Source organism: Gymnogyps californianus, unplaced genomic scaffold (genome assembly GCF_018139145.2).
Source record: "Gymnogyps californianus isolate 813 unplaced genomic scaffold, ASM1813914v2 HiC_scaffold_138, whole genome shotgun sequence".
Taxonomy (NCBI): domain Eukaryota; kingdom Metazoa; phylum Chordata; class Aves; order Accipitriformes; family Cathartidae; genus Gymnogyps; species Gymnogyps californianus.
In genome coordinates this window covers 106,694-125,208 of record NW_026114019.1, presented here as the reverse complement: position 1 = coordinate 125,208, position 18,515 = coordinate 106,694, and the positions used below count along the sequence as shown (strand labels likewise).

Here is an 18,515-nt window from a genome sequence, read left to right as displayed (position 1 = left end):
GGCTCAGAACTGAACGCAAAACTGAACCCCTTTTGAAAAGGACAAAGTGCAAAGCTATTGCAATCGGTATTAGTCACTTGAGTTTTTGGAAGTGCTTGGAAAAGTGCTTTGGGATTTGGACGTAATATTTTATAATTTTAGTTAGGGGTAGTAAATGAGATTACTAGGAATTTATTTGCAGCTCTTGCAAAGGAGAACAGCATCAGCTGTTCTTACAGAAGAGACAGTTTTCCTTTTCTCAAGAGGCTAAAACAGGCATGCACTAGATTGCTCCTTTTGAGATTGGTTTTGGACGTAAAAACTGCACTTGTAAATCTTCAGTCTTGTGCTCAAAATAGACAGATATGGTTGAAATGTTCAGAATTTGTGACAGTTTATTGGTGTCTTTTTGTGTGCATAAATTCAACCTTTGCACTGATTTTTTTTTTTTTCAGAGGTACAAATTCTATGGAATCGATGGCAGGCCAGGCCAAATGTCAATTATGGGACGCTTGGCGGTGCCTTTTTTCTACACCTGTGCTGCTGTGGCAAAACATGACAGTGGACCATCAGTGTCAATCTTTGCTTCAGAACTCACCCAAGCCCTCTTTTTGAATGCAGATGTGCTTTGACTTCAGTCTTTTTCATCTCTGCTCAGGTTACCAGTTGCACAACTAATGGCTCCTCTGAAAAGAGCTTAAAGGCAGCAAGAGGAGCAATCTGGAGTTGAAAAACTGACCAGTAGGCAGCTTACACAATTGTGCAAGCTTTTCTCTAGTATGAGAGGCCACAGGTTTGTGTCTGGCATATATAGTCATAGAATACTGACTGCAGAAATTCTCAGGGAAGTCTGAAGTTGGTAAGTTTCCCCTTGCCATGAATGAAATTCCTCAGTTGTCTTTGAAAGCGTTGCAAGAAATCTTCAGTTTTACATAGTCATTTTTAAAGTCTTATAAGTAATAGATGTTTTCTTTTGTTTTCAGCTCCTTTGTAATACTGGCCATGCTGAAGAAAAGCTAGGTTTTACGTATGACAGCATCATAATATGGTAAGTTGTAAGGAGCACTAGAGCAATATTAGGGTACTTTAATTGTTCTAGGTGCAATTAAATCAATTTTATTTGTACTTTTGAGCTAGTATTTTGTACTTCTAATGTGTTTGAAATTTCTTAATGCAAATATATACACCTTTCAAATATTTTAATGAGTAAAATCAAATACATTATATGCTTTCGGCAAAGAGGGGGAAAAACCCCTCCAAGTTAAAGTGTGGATGTCTTTACTATATTCCTCATAAACGTAAAAAATACCTCTAAACATCTCAGTACTTGCCGAAAGCACTTTTACTAAAACTGTGCTCTTACAGAATGTAGAGCATACTCTTGATGTAGAACCAGGATTTAAAGATAAACATTTAATGTTAATTTGGTGTGAATATTTATCTTTGTAGCATTGCTTTCCTTGCTACTAAAACCCTGTGTATGTACTTTCAAGGGGAATTTTCCTATATTTTGTTGCCATTTCTGACAGTCAAAGGTAACTACATGCTTATTTCCAGAACTTCTGTGTTTTTGCACAGATGTTGGTAAATTTGTCCTGAGACTCAGCATTGGTGGCAGAAACAATTAAGATCTAGTATTTAATATGAGATCTAGTATTTAATATGATTTAGTCTAATATTTAATATGATTTAGTGTTCTTTCAGTTTAGTTATCTGACTTAAGAAAGAAAGCTTAGAAAAGCTAGTCACTCTAAGTAAAATTTTGGGAAAACTTGTGTACTTTTTCTTGTGGAAATATTGTAAGTTGTTTTCTTAAATAGAACTGATTTTCCTTGCTAGAGCTAAAAAATGCTAATAAGTGTTTTTGTGAATCTGTATTTTACTGTGAGTTTTAATAGGTTATCGTCTTCTGATCTTATTTATGTAATCTATTATAGTGTTTTATGATGGGACTAAACATCACTTAACAGTATAACTTCAAAATTCAGAGTTCTTTACCAAATATTTTAAAATACAAGTCTTAAAAGGTTATACAAATACTATTGTTTGTTTTTATAGGAAAAAGTTTGCAGAAAGATCTGCTAATCCAAACACAATTAAGGATGTTGATAAGGAACAGATAAAAATGTTGTTCTCAGCAGACACATGAAGAAAAATAGCCCCCTACTTTAAAAAAATGCAAAAAATGGTTTCTCAATTTTCCTGCTATCTGTCTTTAATTTTTTATCTTGGTTAGCGACATTACTTTGGTCAGTCCAGTGATTCCTCTGTGTATGTACGAGAAGCAAATTTTTTACACTTACATGTAGATTATTCTGCTATAGTGATAATTTTCAAGCTCAAGCATACAACCCAAATACTCAGATATTAACAATCATAATTGTGTTGATTGGTGGTTTTTCCGAAATATTTATAGGCTGGATTGTTTTTATAAAATATAGACTCTTCAAGCAATTTCAAAAATTTTGCCCTACAGGGTTATAGCCATTCTGCAGTAGTATTCTGTTTGCAGGTTATTTTGCTATGCAGCTATTCTGAGTAACTTGCAAATACTGAACTTTTAAATTAATTAATTTAGGAAATGACCTTGAGGTAGGCTTTGGAAATAACATGCAAGTTCTGTAATTTGCTTTGCTGATGTTCTCAATGTTATCTTAATTTCCATAGGGAAACCTTTTTGTTCTACAGAACAAACTTGTTTTTCTTTGAAAATGAGAAAAGTTATTTGGATGCAAAAAATACTGTGTGAGTTTTCTGCATCTGTGAAGTATGAATGGCTAACCTTAAAGCATTAAACTATAAGGGAATTGATGATTTCAAGAATAATTATAGACTTCCTATAAAATTCTAGGTTTTGGGATCAGTAACCTTGATAAAATATTTACCCAAACTAAAGACAGTTGTCTTTAGTCTGCAATTGTCTGCAATAACTTGAGAATAATTGCAATTAAAGACCTGGGTTTTTAGAACTCATTCTCTTTTTAGTATTTTGTTAGTCCAGGTGCCTGATTATAGTTTCTTCCTGCCAGCAGATGGAGATAATAGTGACACATTTTGTTGTCGTTCCCAGTGTAAATGGGTCTTGCTGGTTCCCAAAGCACCATACCATTGACAGCTGAGAGGAAGCCTTGAGCCACGAAGAAAATGGAGTGTTGGTAGGCCTCAAACTTTTGAGGTCTTCTAGTAATGTGCCGAGAGGCTTTGGCCATAAAAGCAAAATTCAGAATTTTCACAATTACCTGACTGGATCAAATGGAGATTTGTCAAAACCATTGTTATCTTTCTATAGTAAGTAGATGAGATGCTTTAGAAAAAGGTAAAAAAATGATCCTGTAATAGATAATGAATATTCTTTCTTATTCCATCCTTTGTTAGTTCTTCCAGGCTTTTTATCAGTATTAATATTTATCAGCCTTAATGCTGTCTTAAGAAGTTCTTTTCATTTCTGCAGTGACACTTAAAATACTAGGGCAAGTAGTATTGCGCTTACTTTTTCTCTTATGCAATCATGATGTGTCTTTTTGGCTCTTTCAGCCACAGATGCACATGGAGTGTGCATATGAAAATCACTTTCTTGATCCGATGGCTATTTTAGAATCATGTAGTATGGGTTTATAAGACTTTTTTTTTCTTGATGTGCATTAACTCACATCTAAAAATCTTGAATTTTCTTCACCATCTTGTTAACTATGCATACAGATACTTTTTAAGTCCCCTTGAAGTTTCTCATAACCCCATCCTATTCTCGTTAATATAAACAATATTGCCCTCTGTATTCCCCTCCCTCCCATTCCTTTCTCCAAATCATGAATTGTATATTGAATAGTGTCTACAAAAGGAGATTGTGAACCTAGTACTTAACTGGATAAAAATCTTCCATTCACCTCCGCTCTTTGAATTCATCTTTTCAGATTTTGATTTGTGAAACTACTTTTCATCACCCTATAACCTCTTTATACCCCTTAATACAATCTTCAGCAACACCTTATGCCTTTTTATACACTATTGTAATAACTCCTTTCAAGTCTTTCAAAAGATTAGCAGAATAAAGTTTGTGTAAGCTCTTCTGGGTGCTTCACATGGCTAACCAGTTTTATTTTAATGTGATTTTAAGATGATAAACAGTCCTCTGCATGCGCTTTGGAATCCTTTTTGTATAGACCTGTTTATCACCTTTTCTCCATCTTGGCTGCTACTGTTTATTATACGGTGCTAGTGAATATATGCAGATCGTTCATGTTAATATTCTTTCCAAACACTTAGATGTGAAGCTTGGTGGGCCAGTGACAATACTTTACTGATGAATTTCCTCCAGTTCTTCCATCACTTTCACTTCTTAGTCTAACTCATATTTAGTATAATAAAAAAGACTTTAGGAATCTTCATGCAGACCTCTAAAGCAATGACTTAGTACGAAGAAAGTGCTTGTTTCTCTGCTTGTTTCTCTTATTTGCTTCATTCCTTCTCCCTTTCCTTTTGGGTTGTTGTGGTTTAACCCCAGCCAGCAACTAAGCACCACACAGCTGCTCAACCCTTCCCCCTCCCAGTGGGGTGGGGAGGAGGATTGGGGGGAAAAAAAAGTAAAACTCTGGGTTGAGATAAGAACAGTTTAATAACTAAAGTAAAATAAAATATAATACTACTACTAATAAAAATATAATAATAATTGTAATTAAAAGGAATATAACAAAAAAAAAAGAGAGAAATAACACCCAAGAAAAGACAAGTGATGCACAATGCAATTGCTCACCACCCGCTGACTGATGCCAGAGCAGTGATCCGCCCCTCCCGGCCAACTCCCCCCTGTTTATATACTGGGCATGACGTTCCATGGTATGGAATACCCCTTTGGCTAGTTCAGGTCAGCTGCCCCAGCTCTGCTCCCTCCCAGCTTCTTGCACACCTGCTTGCTGGCAGAGCATGGGAAACTGAAAAGTCCTTGGCTTAGGATAAGCATTACTTAGCAACAACTAAAACATCGGAGTGTTATCAACATCATTCTCACACTAAATCCAAAACCCAGCACTGTACCAGCTACTAAGAAGAGAGTTAACTCTGTCCCAGCCGAAACCAGGACAGGGTCTGATTCATTTTTCAAGTTTTCTGCTTGTAGTACAGCTGAGAAGTCAGAACATGCAGACACATACAGACACATGTGTGTAGGTTTTCCTATATATTTTCTTTCTGCCTGCTGTAGCATATCTTAATTGACTTTATAGGGTCAAGTTTCTCTTTTTGCTCATGCTACATTCTCTCAGGTTTTTGCAGTTCAGTCTTTTTTTTTTTTAGGGTTTTTTATTTAGCTTTTGTTTTTAATGGAGAGGTTTTTGTTCAGCCTTGTAAATTTCTGTATGTCATTGCTTTCATTGGACCTTTATGGATTTTTATGGCCTTTATTTTAGGGCTATGTCTTTCTGGCTAGCTATATATTTTCATTGCATTCTCACTATTTAAAGATAGTGACACATCCCTTTTTGGTCCCTTCTGCTTTTGGATGTTGGATCTCATGATAACGTTGTCCTTTGTGGTTTCACTGTTGCCAATTCTAAATTAACTTCTGTCTACAAATTAAGAATATCCTCCTCTCATGAGTTGTAGAACAAGCTTTCAAAGCATTAATTACTTTTGAGAAACTATTTGTCTAAAGATTGTTTTGTTCTGCAATTCAAGAGACGTTTTTCCCTCAAATATAAAAGTAATGTACTTGATGAGGGAGAAAAAAAAAAAAATCCAGATTCAGTAGTTGGCTGTCCTAATAAGAAATGTCATGGATAGCAATGACACTGTTTTCATGAGTAATGGGTAACATGTCCTAAAAGGAAATTCCGCTGAAGTGTCTTAAACTGGCATATCTAAACCAATTGCAAATTGCGAGGTAAAAGTCCAAATAGAAAAAATATCACTAAGAACAACTGAGTCTCATGTGGTCATCCCTCAGACTTCCATCTCTGCAAATCTGCAACACTAGAAACAAAGCATGATTCGTGATCTAAAGAATACCTATTATCTACTCAACACAGTTGAAGAGTTACTTGTCTTCTGTCTGCTTTTCTTGAATGACTTGGAAATAAATCTCTCCTAGTTCAGCTTTTTTAGAGGAAGAATTTTTCTTAACCTCACAATATTGGGAATCTGTTTCTTATTTGCTTCTAGCTCAGCTTAAAGTAAATACAGACAGACAATTAGTGGCACTCTTATGTGAAGAATCATATTTGATATTACAGCAATGATGGTCTTCCTGAAGTAATTCCCTACTTGGTGCTGAAAGTAATAATCAGTTCATCTTTATTTGCATATAGTATTGCAGCCTTTCTACTTTTTCTAGACATTGCCTGGAAGTAGGTTCCTGTTATAGTGACTTTTACACAGGCTGGCTGATCTGTAGAAAGATTCAGAAGATTTTGGCCTTGGAATAGCTGATTACTATGCATGACCATCCTAGAATAAGAAAAGGAAAAAAAAAATAATCAGTTTGTATAGGTTGAAATTCAGTCTCACTGGCTGAAGTATTTACATTCTTAGATGTCCACTAAAACAATCCTACTAAAATATGTGGCTGAGAGTTGGGGTTCTTTTAGTGTTTTGTGGGGGTTTTTTGTGTGTGTTGTTTGTTTCTTCCGTCCTTCCTGTGTAGTCAAGCAAGAGGGGCAAATCTTTTGAGGGCCTTCAAAAGGACAGTGTGTCACTTAATACTTTCAAACTCCATCTCTGGAGGTCTTCAAAATCTCCTTCCTTTTTACCTAGCTAGTAAATTTAGGAAAATACATTATGATGACAGTTATGTTTAGGAAAGCTTGCCTTGGTGCAAGCAAAATGCTTTCAAAATCTGTCTAAAGAGAAATATGTTTCGGTTATATGTTGAAATTAAATCTATAGAAATCTGTGTTGTGTGGGACTGCTTAAGTTATGACTCTTTCACATTTCATGTAAACATTGGTGCTATAACATCTTTAGTGAGGGGTGCATATAATTACTTAAGGTGCAAATTTGTCTCTGTTAGCTGTCAAGACATTGTTTTGAGGACTCATGCTTATGGATTGGCAGTCTAGCAGAGGAGGAAATACTATCCACCTGTTAATTTTCTTGAAAATTGTAACTAATCCAGAATACCTTTTCAGGACTAACATTGTGCTCAGCTGTTTTGTCAAATAACAAGTTGTATACAAGTCTTGGTCGTATATAATTTCAGGGATGTACAAACTGTTCTTTAAAAAAAATTAAAAATTGGTTTGTGGCTTTTTCAGATTAATATATTGTCTACATCTGCTGGCAGGGTGAAGGTTTGCCTTCTAGGCTGTACAGGTGAATATCTCAAAGACAGAAAATTAATGCAGAATATTTCTCTTTAAAAATCAAAAGTTTGATTTTAAATGAGTAGGTAGTAGCTGCATGTCAGTTGGTGAAGTCTACCTGCTGCTAAATAATTGTTTGTTCCCCTTGTTTTCTTCATCGTAGTCTGCGGTTAGCTTTACTAAATGAAGCAAAAGAGGTGCGAGCAGCAGGATTGCGAGCCCTCCGCTATCTCATTCGAGACTCCAGTATTCTCCAGAAGGTGCTAAAGTTGAAAGTGGATTACTTGATAGCCAGGTAACTTTCCTTTTCTTTCTTGTTGTAAATGGTACAATTGTAAATCACTTGTTTTTTCATGGTTGAGACAGGTGAGAAAAGGTGTTTTCATATCCTCTTACATTCTTGATATGTAGCTTTATAAAAGTAATTTTTCTTCAATATGAATAATATCCCTCTAAAAATAGAGGGATAATACATCACACCAGCTAATTCAAATAAAATGCTGTCCTAATATATGATATACTATGAGTAATTAAAAATTAGACAAATTATAGATGTTTTTGAATCGTAAATGCCACTAATCATAAATTAATCTGTGGTGTTATTAGAAGGTTGAAACATCAGTAATTTTCATGTATTGTTTTATGGGAGTTGTTCTGATTCTTTGTATTATCATAGTGCTTCAGAGCTTCTAGTACAAAGTCAGGGGAAAAGTAGTTCACGCCCAAGAATTTGTAATCCATGTATAACCCATGACAAAACAAAAGAATACCAAAGGGCAAACTAATAATGAGATAAGATCAGTATCATGAGTAGATCTAAATATTATAATTTCTAGTGCTTCCTTTGTTAAAATCTTGTTGGATTTAATATACTGATATATATGTGTGTGTTTTTGTTTATAAATATACACACATAGTAAATTTTAGTGTGCTGTTTAATTTTGTTGGAGCAAAAGGACTTTTCTGATCTGAGAACACACAGAAAACAATGTGAAACGTTACAAATACTTTTAGTCTCTTTTGAAATGACAAATGTAGCTAGCTCAGAAAATATTTGTTGAAGTCGTTATGCCTTGTCACTGTATATTTGAGAATGTTCTAGTGATTTAATTATAATGAAGATAACTGGAAAAAATATAAAATTAAGCTAATTGACCAATCATAATGAGTATGCTTGCTGAAAGGCAGAATTTTTAAACAATCAGTCATAATATTCTTCTGTTTATTCAGTTGCATAAATATTGTGACATGTTAACAACACTTAACTTTCACCTTAACTGTTATAAACAATGTTTTTTAACTTATTTTAGGTGTATTGACATACAGCAGAGTAATGAAGTAGAAAGAACACAAGCACTTCGATTAGTCAGAAAGGTAAAATCTAACTGTATATGGTCTTATCAGCTATGCCAGTCAGCTGTGCTGACTCCAAGTTTTCTCCATCAGCAGTTTTTTTTTTTCCCCACACAGTCTCTAATACCTTACCTTACTTTATCATGTGAGAAGAAATTATAGCTGATAATTCAAAAGAGAGAAGGAGGGGTAGTGCTGAGACTTGTTTTGATTTTAATCTCTTACCACTGAGAATCTTGAGCGGGCTGGAAAAATCCTGCTAATTTTCCTTTTGATAGAGATGAAACTGGACAAGATTTGGGGGGGGGGAATCAAATGATGAATGCAAGGGTATAAGAACCATATTATTATGTTTCATCTAATGATTTAACTTTATCGTATAGTGTGTTTAAGCATCTGTAAATCAAGGATGGGAGATTTTCTGCCATTTGAGAAATGAGGCAAATTGTAATCGCTGGAATAATCAGTTGAAGGAATGCTTTTAGCCTTATTGCTTTATCCATAGAGGTTGATGCTATCTGTAGTTCTTTTCTCAGATACACAATAAGATGTAGTTAGTCTGTGGTGGTTACTGTCCTGTATACCCATGGACGTGAGATGTTTGAAGCTGTGGTAGTTGCATTTTCAAGTTCATTCTAGAGAAATTGGCATATACAGCTACTGAAGCTATTTTTATCAGGCAATATAGTACTCTGCCTTTTTACTGGACTTTTTTATTCTTTATCTTGCTTACATTCTTCTACTGAGCATCTTAGGAAAAACTACCAAAGACTCAAGTAAGGTTTGAAGTAGTTGGAATTGTTCCCCAGGAGCACTGTGTGTGTTTAATCTGTTTTGTGTGTATATGTATTTTTTTATATATATATTTAGGTTGAAAATATGAAAACTTGATATGCAATTTCTTTTCTTAAAATGAGCTCACTTGGTTTCTTACAGAAGAGACAATATGCTTGATTAACAATTGTGCCAAAAAGAGTTTTAAAGCTTAAACACCCACCCCACCCAAACAAACAAAAAACATAACCATAAAGAAATGGATCCTTGAGGAAGTCACAATTTATAAAAGTTCTTTGCTAATCTGGTTTAAAAAAGAGCTTCAGTGTAGGGCTGGAATAACTTAAATCAGAAGATGGAATGGAAACATACTTATAATGAATTGGTTTTATTTGGGTCAGAAATTTGTCCTCATATTCCTGGGCTTTCTTGAGCATTTTCTAGTTGAGCAAAGACTTCTGTCTTGCTTGAAAGAAACAAGAGGAAGCAAGAGAAATAAATCCATTAGGTTGACTTAAAAAAAATGATCCTGAAAGATAAACATTAAAAAAATCATATGACTGATCACAAGTGCTTTTTTTCTCCATCATTGTACAAGGATGCCGTACATGGGATGTACGTGCATGGAACGTACATGCTGTACAGGGATGCTGATGATTCTCCGATGCTGAGAACTATGTTGATGAATGATGTTTCCTAACATCTTTTGCTACCTAGAACATCCTTGTTTCTTAAAAGATGATGTCAGACAAACAAAAAGCCACCCAACCTGACTACAAGTAAAGTTAACACCTTTTTCATGTCCTGTCTGGGCTGCAGCAGTTAAGCATGCATTGGCACAGAGCAGTCAATATTTGAGAAAATCTCTCACAAAGGATACTGTGACACGTGTCCTGAATGGCACATTCTGTATTTTCACAATGTCTTTTTATTACCCTACTCTTGCCCTTTTCCCATCTCTCCTTATCTCCTGCAAGATTTCAGACTCAGTAGTTCGATACCAGGATTCCTAAAAGATTATATGAAGGTCTTAGGAGAGAGGAGAATGAATGGCAAATATAACAATCAGATTTAATTAATTTGTGCAGGAGATAATTTACTATGAGCTGTGGAAGAGCTGAACTGGGTTCCACCAGCATCTCGGAACTATTGTTTTCTGTTCCAAAGTATGGATGCAATTCTTTAACCTCATCTTTGATAGCAAAAATGCCCATGTAACAATAGCATAGATAGAAAACTTTTTAAAACATTCTCTCACTTTCTTCTCTTTGTCATAGAGTAGAACAAAATGTAAAATATTAATCCTGTTTTATGAATTTATAAAAGGCACTTAATGATAAACTTGTTTAAAAAACAGTGCAGGTTAAAGTAGTGTAGGAAGAGAAAAGAAAAACAACTTTAAACTTTTTAAACTTGGTTTCTGATTTTCTTTTTTTTTTTTGAAGACTGAGTGCTCATATTCTCTTTTGACTGTACTCTATGGGGCAGTGTTTAGTACTATCACCTCTACATTTCCTAGTAAGAGCTTTGTAATTTAGCAGTGTCATCTTTAGCAATGCTTCAGAAAGTGTTTCTCCATCTAATAGAATTCATTCTGCCCATTTTTCAGTAATTTAATAGGCAGAAAGTTTTATCTTCAAAGCAGAAGTCAGGGTGAGGTATAATATGAACCACCTTTCTTCCTCTTTGTTTTTTAAAGGAATCTCTAAAGACCAAATTCAGTCTTTGTTACTTATTTCATCATAGCTGCTTGTAAGTAGCCTTGCATCACCTGTCCTTGGTCTTTAGAATTGCATTTCAATATGTAGAGAAGAATGAAAGCAAATGGATTGTATTTATTATTTGTATTTATTCTACTAAAATACTTGGAATTGAATATTAAAAGAAAGAAATCTTTCCTTCTCATGTCTTAAAACCAAAGAAAACAACGAAGCAAAACAGCCTTAAGAGGCTGCTTGTGTCCTCACACTTAAGTACATGTCAATGTCAGTAGAAAAAAAAGGTTAATTTTGTAGAGTGGATTGGTACACCCATTCTATTGCTAATTCTTGTTACTTCATGCCATTGTAAAAGTGAAAGACTGCGTGGGTGGGGAAGAGTTTGGGTTTTATTTAGAGTCCTATCTTAAAGCTTCCTGTTTTGTGGGTGACAACATTATGTATGACAAGAAGTTTCTCAAAAACACGTCTCAAAAATAAAGTTGTTAAAGCGTTCAAATATATTTGTCATGATGATTGATCTCTTCTCATTTTAATATTCTCTGCAAAGGGGGGGGAAGTAATCCTCTGAACAAATATCTGTAAGACATCTAAGGTAGCGGTAAAATGAATATAGGACAAAGCAATTTTGGAAAAATAATGGAGATAAGCCTGCTTTTGTTGGAAACAAAAGGGATATTAAATTAAACCTTGGTTAGTCATTCTTCAATTAAAAAACAAAAACAATTTGCAATAAATTTGAGATAAAATAGAAGAACAGATTTTAGCAGCCAATGCTCCTTTACACTACTGAAGAGCTCCTGTGTCATGGAAATCCTCAGCTGCTAGTTTAGGACAAGCAGAATTTATACCAGATTAAAGGAGCAAGACCCTGTGCACACATTAAAGGCAAAAAAAACCCACTCCACCCCCTAAATGAGACTTTGACTACAAAGGCTGAGTATCTTTCTGTTCACATTTTTTCATAGTTTGCTAAAAGTAAATATACATATCCTGTATACTATGGAACATGAACATCACTAAAGTTAAACAGATGTATTACTAAGGGGAAATAGGTTTTGGGGTTTTTTTTTGTCTGACTGCTTAAAAAGGGAACAACATAATTTGTTATAGCCCACTCAACCATGTCACATTTTTTCTACTAATAAATAAAATTGAGATGTTAAAAAATGCTCAATATCCACTAAACATCTAAAAACTTTTTAACGCGTTTAAAGTGTGTGTGTTTTTTGTGACATATAGCTATATAACTTATGATGAAGTTGTATTATACTGCAGTTTTAGGAAGATCAGGTACTATAGAAGAGGATATAAGAGTGTTGCTGACAGTTGCCTTCCAAATACTATAGCAACTTATTTTGTTGGCTGTCCTTTTTTGTAGTCTGCAGCAGCCTAAGGATCTCTACAAAACAAAAGAGTTTAGTCTTGGCTAATTAAAAAGTTGAATAAGTATTGAAGATAGATATCTGGTGCAGTATGAATGAATCTTCTAGAAGAGTTTGTAATCTACTATGTTATTGGATAGTGTTCTCTGTCGATAAAGAAATTCTTGGAAAAAATCTGAAGGTAGCAGTACTTCTCTCTGCAACAGTCAGGGTTTTTTTACGCTTTCTTATAATAAAATAATATAAAAATAAAAAAACTGAAGCAGGAAGAGTGGTAAATTGACAAATGAAGAATTTCAAGAACGAAAGAAAGTGTTTTGAGGATTTGCAGGATACAACCAAGTAATATATGGAGTGGTCTGGTAGTATCTAGGAAACAAAATGCTAGTGAATCTGAGTATATTTAGAGAAATATTATGAAGAAACCAGAGGGCTTTTTCTTTCACTTTTGGCAGATGATCACTGTGAATGCTTCATTGTTCCCCAGTTCTATTACTAATTCTTTGATAGCAGTTGGAAACGATGGTCTTCAAGAAAGAGACAGAATGGTTCGAGCGTGTATAGCCATTATCTGTGAACTAGGTAAGATAACTGAAAGCTAATTAAGAAAAATTTTGATGTGGTTGTCATCAGTCTTCTAAGAGATTCTCTTTTGTGGGTTCATATTAAATAGATTGTATTCAAATAATTAAGGGTATTTGTTTAATAACTAATGAATCATGTTAAATGTTCTTAATGTCCATTTTATATATTTTAGTCATTAGTTTGATATCAAACAAAATCACTTTAACTTAAAATCAAAATCTATTAAGTGAAGTACCTGAAGACTTCAGGTACTGTACTTTCCTTTAAGACTTGCCAATTTTTGCGTTATCTTAAAAACGTTTCCCTGCTGCAGTTGATGTTTCTAAAACTAATGGATTTGAAGTAGGGAAAGTTCCATACACGAGGTGCTGACAAATGTACAAGTGTTCAGAGAACTACAAAACATTTTCCTTTAAAAATTTTTACGGTGGGTACTGTGGTTAGCTGGCTTCTGGAAGTCAGTATTTGTGTCCATGTAAAGGCTGTCTGGACAGTGACTTATACTAACTCCCTATACTTGTATGTGGGTGCTGATTTTTTTAAAGTTTTTTTCAGTTTTGTATCAATCAATGAGAAATAACTTCAGCAACGTTTTCAAAATACAAACTTCTGTTTTAAAGAACTGAACAATCTGTTACTCATTTATATTCTAGTATAAATATTTTATCCATGTCAGTCCAGTGAAGCACAAAACCTTTTTGCAGGGAAATCCAGACACTACTGTATGGAAACTTGGTTGGAAATAAGCTGGGAAATTGCTGCACAATGGTGACTGACTGACCAGTATTTTTGTTGATGATAAATTAATCAAAAATCTCAATTTATTGCTAATGTCAGTCATTGAAAGCTTTATTGTGTGCCTCAGCAGTGTTCAGGAAGAAAAAGATATATGTACTAAACAGACAAGAAGTTTGTTGTATTGGAAGTCGTGAAATGTTTTCTTTCCTATCACTGGCCGAAGCGACATGTTTTTCTTTATTTAGCACTTCAGAATCCCGAGGTGGTGGCTCTTCGTGGTGGTTTAAGTACCATCTTGAAAAATGTGATTGACTGTCAGCTAAGCCGAATAAATGAGGCTTTGATAACTACAGTTTTGCACCTCATTAATCATCCAAAGACCCGACAGTATGTGCGAGCAGATGTAGAGTTAGAGGTGGGTTCAGTTTTACTTGTTTAGTGACAGAAGTTAAGCATTGTATTACTAATGAACATGTTTAATTTTCACTTCAGATTTCACCTTCTGTATTAGTGCAAAATGTTTAAATGCAACATTTTAGGCTAAGAGCTTAATGATTTATAAAGCAGGAATGTCATGACAGATTGGAGTGGGACTGAGGAAAGGGCAAGACCTGTTAACTATTCTCATGTGAAAGTAATGCATGTCTTTCTTTTGTTTAGCGAATTTTAGCTCCTTACACAGATTTTCACTACAGGCATAATCCAGACACAGCAGAAGGACAACTCAAGTAAGTGTTAGTGCTGCTACTTATGCTACCGGTTGTGTTCATGGTACTGGAATTAAACTATTTTTCTTTCCAAAGTGACAAAATAAAAGCAATTAGCTAATATTAAACTATTTGAAGTTGAATATGATAGCACGTTAGAATGCAACTTCCTAAAATATTGTTAAGCATTTCAGATTTAAAAGGGAAAATTAGTTTTACCCTTCTTCCCTTCCCCCCATTATATTTCTTTTACTTAAAAAATCATCACAATCATAATTTCTTACTACAGGTATGGGTTTCTTTTTATCTAGCTTTAAACATCCACAATGAGGAGTTTGCATTTGAGCTAGTTTTAGGTTTGATGGTTGTATGGTCAGGCTCAGAAATCAAGTTGGAACCTCTCATTTCCATATCGGGGGGGGGGGGGGGGAATTCTGTGAGGCCAGTCAAGTGTTAGAACAGGCTGTCCAGAGAGGTCCTGCAGCCTTCATCCTTGAGAGTTTCTAAGATCCAACTGGATAAAGTCCTGCATATAACCTGGTCTGGTCTCAGAGCTGACAACTTCTTTGTGCAGGAGTTTGGACTAGAGACCTCCTGAAACTGCTTCCAACTTTAATTATTCAGGGTTGGTTTTTTTTTTATTATCATTATCAAATGGCAATAGACGCTTAGGTCTGCGTAACTGAATCAGTGTCCAAGTGGCCCCTGCTGTAGTCTTACTGTCAGCGGAGGCTTCAGAGTGAATCATCTGACCAAATATAGGTGTTTACTTTTGATGTGATCCTCCTACCGTGGAACCTTCACTGAAAAAGGGAAAGTAACAATACTTAAAAAATTCTAATCTTTACACGTGTGTGTGTGTGTGTACACATTGCATACATATATACACACATATATGTACGTAACAGATTTTTCTTACTCTGGATTTTGTCCCCCATCTAAAATTTCAGTTAACTATTTTTTACTTGCTATGTTAGTAACACTGTTTGTTTTAGAGTAATTAACTGTGTATTGTGACATTTGTTATTTTAATGACAGAGAGGACAGAGAAGCACGGTTCCTAGCTAGTAAAATGGGAATAGTGGCAGCATTTCGATCATGGGCAGGTAAGATTTTTTTTGTTTGTTTGTTTGAAGTTGGATGACTGGAAGGAGAATTTTACTTTCTAGTGTAAAAGAGTAGTTTATTTAAGCACAGAATCTGTTTCTCTTGATCTGTCTAATTTCTATCAATACCATCCTACAATGGTACTAAGATGTGTTTTGATATTGTTAAATTGGAGGACTCATACATAGTTTTCTTAGACTAACTCTAATGACAATACACAGCTCTTTTTTTTTTTTTTTTTTTTTAATAGAATGCCATATAAGTTGTACCTTGATGGTACTTCTTGACATCTGATGGGTGAGAGGATGTTGAAAATAGCATCATATCATAAGAATTTCCCTTTGAGGTTGTTCTGCCATTGTAAATAAGAAATCTATTTGCCTATGCGAAGAGATATCAACAGAATAGTTTCATTAGCACCTGCTTTTACCAAGTGCTATAGTTGAGGATAAATTGCAGTATGGACATAGTTTTGAACTTTTCATGTAGAAGACACTTCTAAATTGAAAAAGTAGGTTTTCGCATTTTTCTAAATCCTTTCTCTGCAATATTACAATATCTAACATAAAGATATTGCCTCAGGGACTGCTTGTTCTTTTAGTCAAGACAGTGTCTTGCAAATAAACTAAATCAGTTGATATGACCATTTAGCAAAATTTTGGTTAGGATTTTTACAGGCTGTACTTAGGAAAGATTCAGACTGTATAGAAAGGCTTTTGCTTTGTAAGATTATTTGCTTTATTTTTTAATGTTCTGAAAATGATCAGTAAGCTTAATTTAACATCCAGGTATCCTTCAAAAGTTTCTCACGTGATCTCACTTGTTTGGGGAGGAAGCTTGGAAAGTTTGTGACAAATTTGAAACTTCTGAGAAGCAGTTTCTGATAGGAGTGTTGCTGCATCTTCCTTAACTCAGACACTTAGAACTAATAGCATAAGCCTGAAAATTGTTTCTTCAGTCACTTGAACTTGTCTTGGAATATGTTACTTGCTGTGGTACTTTCACTATTATATGTTCTTCCTTCTTGTTTTTTATATTACTTGTTATGTTAGAGACTAATATCTTAACAGTTTTTAGTACAAAAATGTCCTTATACTGTCAGTCTTCCCAAAGGACATGTAGCAAAACCAGGCTTGAGGGTGTTTTTGGTTTTGTTTTGGTTTTTTTTGTTTGTTTGGTGTGGTGGTGTGTGGTTTTTTGTGGTGTGGGGGGGTTTTTTTGTGTGGTTTTCTTTGGGGTTTTTTTTTTGTTGTTTGTTTGGGTGGGGTTTTTTTTGTTATGGCTTTTTAGGCATATTTTTGTTTGGGAGTGGTTTTTTGTTTGTTCCCCCCCCCCCCCCCCCCGTCTGTACTATCTGATTTGTTCTACTGTTCTGCTCTCCTTATTCTCCAGACTGGGTTATTCTTTAGAGCTAATTACTGTCCTTTATCCTCATGTGCGATCGTGTCCTTAGAGTTGAAATTGGGGCATGCAGCAATGACTGCATGCACCTAAATCTATTCCTGAATTGCAGTTGGGATTGTGGCCATGTATTGGGTTTGCGTGGCAAGGTTTTGGTAGCGGGGGGGGCTACAGGGGTGGCTTCTGTGAGAAGCTGCTAGAAGCTTCCCCCGTGTCCGATAAAGTCAATGCCAGCCGGCTCCAAGATGGACCCGCCGCTGGCCAAGGCCAAGCCAATCAGTGACAGTGGTAGCGCCTCTGTGGTAACATATTTAAGAAAGGGGGAAAAAAACCTGTGCAACTGCAGCTGGAAGAGAGGAGTGAGAAGATGTGAGAGCAACAACTCTGCAGACACCAAGGTCAGTGAAGAAGGAGGAGGAGGAGGTGCTCCAGGCACCGGAGCAGAGATTCCCCCCCTGCAGCCCATGGAGGTCCACGGTGGAGCAGATATCCACCTGCAGCCCGTGGAGGACCCCACGCCAGAGCAGGTGGATGCCCGAAGGAGGCTGTGACCCTGTGGGAAGCCCATGCTGGAGCAGGCTCCTGGCAGGACCTGTGGACCCGTGGAAAGAGGAGCCCATGCTGAAGCAGGTTTGCTGGCAGGACTTGTGACCCCGTGGGGGACCCATGCTGGAGCAGTCTGTTCCTGAAGGACTGCACCCCGTGGAAGGGACCCATGCTGGAGCAGTTAGTGAAGAACTGTAGCCCGTGGGAAGGACTCACATTGGAGAAGTTCGTGAAGGACTGTCTCCCGTGGGAGGGACCCCACACTGGAGCAGGGGAAGAGTGTGAGGAGGAAGGAGCGGCAGAAACAATGTGTGATGAACTGACCACAACCCCCATTCCCTGTCCCCCTGCGCCACTCAGGGGGGAGGAGGTAGAGAATTTGGGAGTAAAGTTGAGCCTGGGAAGAAGGGAGGGGTGGGGGGGAAGGTTTTAAGATTTGGTTTTATTTTCTTATTACCCTACTCTGACTTGATTGATAATAAATCAAATTAATTTCCCCAAGTCGAGTCTGTTTTGCCTGTTATGGTAATTGGTGAGTGATCTCCCTGTCCTTATCTTGACCCATGTGCCTTTCGTTATATTTTTTCTCCCCTGTCCAGCTGAGGAGGGGGAGTGATAGAGCAGCTTGGTGGGCACCTGGCAGCCAGCCAAGGGTAACCCGCCACAGGCTGTTATATGCTATTGGGGGGGGAGGCCTCTGAGGTGCACTGTGGAACATATTTAAATGCCATTAATGTGTATGTGGCCACATGTGCTTGTCATAAATTTGTGTGACATGAAAGTTTTGAACTTGAGAACTTTCTTCAAGTTCATATAAAGCACATGTCATTAAAGTTAAATTTGTATTAGTGACAACAAATAGATGAGTATGTGATACTTTTCATCTTTTAGTAGTTTTTAATGAGTGAAGATTTGGGTTTATAATATGTA

The 18,515-nt window shown here is 36.0% G+C and overlaps 1 protein-coding gene across 1 annotated transcript in view; it reads left to right on the top strand.

Annotated features, from left to right (window-relative positions):
• The first annotated feature begins 968 nt into the window (after positions 1-968).
• The window catches only part of LOC127028023 (rapamycin-insensitive companion of mTOR-like), a 63,701-nt gene continuing 46,154 nt past the window's right edge, over positions 969-18,515 (top strand). The window contains exons 1-7 of the mRNA XM_050913852.1: positions 969-1,027; positions 7,435-7,566; positions 8,582-8,645; positions 12,957-13,083; positions 14,070-14,239; positions 14,485-14,552; positions 15,570-15,637. Of these exons, the coding sequence (XP_050769809.1) occupies positions 12,957-13,083; positions 14,070-14,239; positions 14,485-14,552; positions 15,570-15,637 (433 nt within the window). The 5' untranslated portion in view covers positions 969-1,027; positions 7,435-7,566; positions 8,582-8,645. The remainder of the gene's footprint in view (positions 1,028-7,434; positions 7,567-8,581; positions 8,646-12,956; positions 13,084-14,069; positions 14,240-14,484; positions 14,553-15,569; positions 15,638-18,515) is intronic.